The 6,548-nt window shown below is 32.8% G+C and overlaps 1 protein-coding gene across 2 annotated transcripts in view; it reads left to right on the forward strand.

The window, feature by feature from the left end:
* LOC106680327 (uncharacterized) overlaps positions 1-6,434 on the forward strand; it is a 29,874-nt gene extending 23,440 nt beyond the window's left edge. The window contains exons 14-16 of one of the 2 annotated variants that reach the window (XM_014419943.3): positions 14-265; positions 2,466-2,718; positions 6,197-6,434. In XM_014419943.3, coding sequence (XP_014275429.1) covers positions 14-265; positions 2,466-2,718; positions 6,197-6,280 — 589 coding nt within the window. In that variant the 3' untranslated portion in view covers positions 6,281-6,434. Of the gene's footprint in view, positions 1-13; positions 266-2,465; positions 2,734-6,196 lie in introns of both variants that reach the window. The other variant, XM_014419944.3, reaches the window with a different exon arrangement.
* Positions 6,435-6,548: the final 114 nt, after the last annotated feature.

A 6,548-nucleotide genomic window follows, 5' to 3' on the forward strand; every position in this document is an offset into this window, starting at 1 on the left:
ATATAATATTTAGTTTCAGTACTCCAAGACCACTTTCCCAGCCACCAGTGCCTTTAGTTACACCAAAAACAGATAAACCACTGATGGTAGCTCCTGTTCTTCCAAACCCTGGAATGAGGACTCCACCACATAACCTGCTACCGTTGATGCTTCGTCAGCAGCCGCTATTCTCACAGCAACCTATTGTAAGATCACCATTCGTTCCTCCTGTTGCCTATAGGTCATTCAGGACTTCTCTTCCGTTATCCAGAACACCATCTTACAGGTATAAATAATTGTTTTTAAAGGGGTACATGTTTATATTACAGTGTAATGTGGGTAATCCGAACTAATTGCTGTAGATATATGTTTCAGATTTCAGAAAGTATTAGGAAAAATTGGTTTAAAAAAATTTAACAATATGAATATGCATTACTATTTTTATTTAGTTATTTTTTTAAACATATTTTATTGGAAATTTGACAGTTTGAAGTTTTAAACAATTAAAAATTTAAAAAAAAATTGTTTTCTTTTACATCTCCAGTAATACTAAGCAATGATTTAATTTGTATAATTGTGTAATAATAAATGGATTTATTTAAAACTTGATAAAAAAAAAATGAGTTCATAAACAAAATTTGTATTATACATATTTCTACCAATAATTAAATTAGTTTTACAGAATCAAATGATTTATACAATAGATATATTTCTGATTCCAACTAATTTATTATAAAAACTTCCATAGGAATTAGATAACCCGATATCGAAAATGTAAAAATTTCCATTTTCAATTTTCATGGCGATTACATAACTTGCTTATAGATTCGGAAGTTAAAAATGTCCTTTACATCGGTGCACTTTTATTTGAAAACAAAAATATTATTATCTGCTGAGTTTTCTAAAAAAAAGTAACTTTTTTTATACCATTTAGGATTACTGGAGTGTTCAGAGTACCGAAGTTTGGATTGGTGAGATTACACTGTATTAGGATTTTTATAGTTTCATGTTGGTCAATAATGAAATATGATAGAAGAATGGTCTTTGTTACATAGTTCTTTAAATTCCTGGCATCTTTATGTTTTTTTGATTCATTTAGTTACAACCACAGCAAGAAAAAATTTTATATAAAACTATTGCATCTGACACAAGATTTATTTATGGAATCACATAATACATTAATTGAAACATACAACTATTAATTCAATATTTTTACGAATCTTAATTTGAAATATTACAAAAAATTTAAAATCACAAAATACCTGAATCTATTCTATGATATTCAGTTATATAATGCATCCAAATCAAATTTAATGTATAAAATTATACGAATTGAGAATAATTATCAAGTTCATATCATAATACAAATCTTCTAACTCTTATTCATCTAAAAACATTTAATCTTGATACAATAAAATGATTATACCCTCTTATTCGTATACACTCGTAACATTTAATATTCTATTTGATCTAATTTTCTATAACAATTTTTGTATTCTCATTTATACCTGTAGGGAGCCCGGTGACACTTTGGTAAGGCACAATGCTACTTACTCCAAATCCGGCTGGGCAGAAAATTATTTTCTGTTACACTGTAGCCGTGAGTCAATGCTGTGGGTTCTGTAGCCCTCCTGCGCTCCACCCAGCCTCATAAATTGGGTAAAAATCTGGCGGTCGAGCGTGATACTAACCAAATCACCTCCTTGCAAAGTACTGCACCCTTAACCCTTCATGGGTTTCTAGTGGTACCGATTTTAATTTTTTTCATTTATACTTGTGTACTAATTTCTATATTTTGTTCTTATCAACCATTCACAGATATAAAAATATCTCCGCACTATATTTATTAATATGCTATACCATAACAATATCTGTTATACATTTTTGTTTATAGTTTTCGAATATTTATGAATGTAACATATTTTTGCATTAGGGCTGCCTGTAGCTCAGTGGTCAGGCGCAGTCTTACCAATTTGAGATCTATTGGCGGTGCCGGTTCGAATCCGGCCTGGGGTGTTGACTTTTTTTCATTGAGTGGCAGTCTCATTAATTAAAAAAAAAGAATATTTCTCGTTGTTTTTTGTATGCCAGACATTCAAGTATAATATCTTTAAGGGTCTCGTTACAGTAAAAAATAATCTCATCATTTAAAATATTCTTTTATTGTTTGTTTTTGTTTTAAAAGCATCACTTATTGCTGTGCCTTGATTATCTCTGAGCAAATATGTTGTCATAGTTTAGTCCTCTCTACTCAGCCTCCCGTAACATGTTAGTTGGATCAGAATATGTGCTATATAGCTCTCAGGCTAATATGTAATCATTTCATCTTTTCCTTATCATCGAGATTATCTTGGCTATTATTAAAGAATCAAATCAATCAATTTATCAGGAACATTTTCCCCATGTAATTCTGTTACATTTATCATTATTATATCTTGCTTTACTTAACTTTACATCTAGCCTGAAATATATTATTGTGATTTCAGTCCTAGATGTTATGGAGGCGTGAAATTGATGAAGTCAGTTGTAAGGAGGCCGAATATTGTTACCGCCGCAATAGCTAATGCAGAAACCCAGAAGGCTGAAGAGCAAGTCGGTAAAGTGTTGACTATCAACCTTGGTGGTAGTGAGGAGAAGGCAGTGCCTGTCATCATCACGCCAATGCGAAAAGTCGGTACGGTTCAGAGCTCTGATGGACTATCGTGCCTGACCTTGAACAGCCAAGCGTCTGGGACACAGGTATAATTTGACAAGGTAATGATTTTTACCTACTTACTGGCAGAGAAGGGCAAAAATTAGCTATAGCTGAAATTAATAGCTAAGATTGCCATGGATACGAACCTTATTCATGAATGAACCATTGATATATAAATACCATATTCATGGCATTTTTAGCTATTAGTTTCAACTATAGCTAATTTTGCTTACTGGATAGATATTTAGAACTTTGTATATATATCAGAGATGGGCGTGTAGACAAGGAGATTGTTCAATGTCCTGCAGTCTGGGTTGTATCCAGAGTACAGCACATTTATATTTTGCTGCTTATTGTAAATTAAAGTGACTGGACTGTGTTTAATTCAGATATTCCCTGCGGTTAATTTTGGTTACAATGTTGAGGGATATTACCTGAATTAATTGTAATTTAGTGGTATGATGGTGTGGACTGTATTAATAATGCATTTTAAATAAATTTGAAATTTAAAAATGTAAAATAAGAACCAGTATTTGCACTCTGAGAGGCACGATACGTTTCTTATGACCGGGAGCCCTTTATTACATGGTTAGTTATGTGAAATAAATTGTGAGACATTTTAGAATAATGGAATGTCATCGTATAATTTATTACTGTACAAAATTTGGCCTCTGATGGGGCAAGTAAAAGAGAGAGAATGGTTGTTTCTCACGATCTTGTGGTGTTAGCTGTAAATAATAAATTTACAAAATCGGAAATCCGACAACCAGTATTCAAGTTTTATCAAAGACCTCTCAGATAAAAATCTGCTTGTCTAGGCAAGCGTTAACCTTTGGAAGTTGCATTGTTTGCCAACAGAGCCCAATACCATATGGAGGAGTGCCATAATTATTAATGAATTCTGAGTTGCAATAAATTTGAAGTTGTTGAGGGTTCTGTGAACACCACTTGAATCGCAACTTAATGCTTTACTCATTATTAGCATATTACAGTTTGATATCTATCGCCCATCTCTGGTATAGGCAATAGGCTATTAGGTTAATTTTATAACCAGATCAGCATCCCCTGCTCTCATAAATAAAGAGTTTTATCACACCATGGTATCAAAATGATTTGATTCTAAAGATCTCCAATTTCTACTTATACTTACCTATATATGGACTGAGTGAGACAAAATAAAATCGATAAACTCTAAATGGTTACTCTAGACCTCGAGTACAACAAAAAAAGTTTGCTTGAGAAAAGAAATTTATTTCTGTGAAATGAAAATAAAAAATTTCAAAATTTAGCATTTCCTCATTTTTTTAAAATTCCGATCATTTCAACCATAATAAAAATTAGTTTAGGATAATGTGTAACATGTATTCTTAAAGCAAATGTGATGAGCTTTCTGACGGTTGTTTTAATTTTTCTGTAGGTTGTTTTAATTTTTCTGTAGGACCAATAGATTGTGAGATACGGTTATTTTTTATTTAGAAAAGTTGTGTTGTTCAGAAAAAATACAAAAACTGAAATTCTGTTCCTATAGTTGAGAATCGGACATTGTTCAAGGAGACTTTTTTGTTGTACTTGATACTCAAGGTGTAGATTCACCATCCGAAGTTGGTCAACTTTATCCTTTTACACCCTGTATAATAAGAAGTATTGTGAAACATTTTGAATTTGAGTTTTTGACAGAAATACCAGTGTACCCTGAGAACAAATAACCAAGCCTCAAAAAATGGCCTGTGTGTATGCTGTGAATAGCCTAGTTTAGAAATGAAAAGTCTTACGAAACTGAAATTATTTATCCACAGTAGGTGGAGATGGGATGTTACAGCAACTTGTTTGTTAAGATCGAAAAAATGGAAGTGCCACTTTATATAATATATTTTACAATTTTTTTTTATTTTCTCAAAAATGGCCCAAATAATTCTGATTAAAATCGGTATATAAATGTAAAATTTAATGTTCTGTAGTATCACTAGGTTTTATTCTCTTTGAAAAACTTTTACAGCGTTTAAATTTCTAATTTTCCTAAAGTCTTTCCCTAAATTAGAGCAAGCGCATGTGCTGTGGGTTGTTCTCTGTTTCACCTGCTGATGATGTTTTCTTCTCATCATATTAATAAATAATTTGTACTTTAATTTCACTTAACAAATATATGAGCCTTTTCAGTTGACAGGCTAACTCGATAAAATCATTCTTAACATTTTCAGTATTGATTATATAACAAATAAGCATTGAATAACTAGTCAAGAGCTCGGAATACATAATGGTAGGTCTGCCATAAATACAACTGTCAAGTGTCAAAACTTCTTAGGACACTAAAGAGGCCCGAAAACTCAAAAATGTATTATTTACTGACGCAGCATCAGTGTTGTAGACACTTAAGTTTAAGTGGGGAAAAGGTCTGAGAAAACTTGCAAAGGAATTTGAAAGCCTGAGTCATCTTGCAATGGAACACTGGACACTGTGGCCTTGCTGGAAATGAAAGGGCAAACCAGCTGGCCAAGGGGGGGGGCCTTGGGTCCGCAGTTCAACTGTCACCTCATCCTCAAAGAGGTAAAGACACTTAATGAATCCAGCATTAGGAAGCGATGGATTAGGAGCCACCCACATTGACAAGAACAGGTCCTCATTTTTCGCTTACAGACAGGTCACAACCGTCTCAGAGCCTGCCTATTCCAAAAGCTCCATTCTGGCTCCGGTCCTCTCTGCGAGGGTAGAGCAGGTGAGCACAATGTGCAAGCTATTTTCTGAGCAAAGGAGATTGATGTGGCCCTCTCCAAATCAGCTCTATGGAAGCCTGGATGACCTCAGGAGAACCACAGAATTCCTTATTTTAATCCCTGATTAAAATAAGGAATTCCCTCCCCTGGCCAAGGGAAGATCCCCAAAGAAGAAGAATGGTCTAGAGTGGAATATTAATTTTAGCAAACTGTTATATTTTTGTATTTCTGCAATACTTTTACAAAAGAAAATTTTGCAATGAGGAATATTATTAAAAGAACTTTGAAAACCGTTGAATTTGTAGTTAGTCAAAAAGTCAACTGAATGGCTCATTTGGAAAATTAGTGAGGGAAAGTATTGGCACAGTGAATAATATAGAAATATCTGTTCTGGAGTGTTGGGCAGAAATTAGCTATAGTTGAAACTAATTGCCATGGATACGATATTTATTTATCAATGGTTCATTCATGAATAAATGTCGTTTCTATGGCAACTTTAGCTATTAGTTTCATATATAACTAATTTTTACCCATCTCTGCTGTTTTGAAATGAGCGAGGATTAATTTAAACTTCAAGTAAAGGGGGGTATAAGTGAAAGTTGTGTGACTTATGCATCACACCATTTTTTTTTTCCCTATGGTGAATAGTTGTGGCTCTTCTGCCTTAAGACTACGTTGGTAGCCCAATACATCTTAGTGAATAAACGTAATAAAGTTATTTTTGTGAACTCTAGTTTCTATTGTTACGTAGTGGTATCAAGTCTTCAATTATAAGCAGTTATAATTGGCAATTTTTTCGTTTTTATTTCAGGTTAGAGTGCTATATATGAATGGAAAGGTGGCTCTTTTATCAAAAAAGAAAGATGAGGAAGAATCTGCATGTGGTGGGATTTAGCTTGGTTTCTTCAAGTTATAATTGTCTGCATAAAAGCTGATCTATTTCTGTTAATATCAATATTTACTTTCAATTTCATAAGTCTCAGTTATGAGAAATCGGATTTATCATTTTATAACAAAATGTAATAAATAAAGAAAACATTTGATATGAGGATAGTTTATTTTATTTTTCTAAAAATAAAATATCAACGAGCAAGAGAATTTTTTAGTCGACTTACTCAATATAATTCACTATATGTGTCTATTTTGAAAAATTTCTGCTATGA

Source organism: Halyomorpha halys, unplaced genomic scaffold, assembly GCF_000696795.3.
Source record: "Halyomorpha halys isolate HHAL.00 unplaced genomic scaffold, Hhal_1.1 Scaffold254.1, whole genome shotgun sequence".
NCBI lineage: Eukaryota > Metazoa > Arthropoda > Insecta > Hemiptera > Pentatomidae > Halyomorpha > Halyomorpha halys.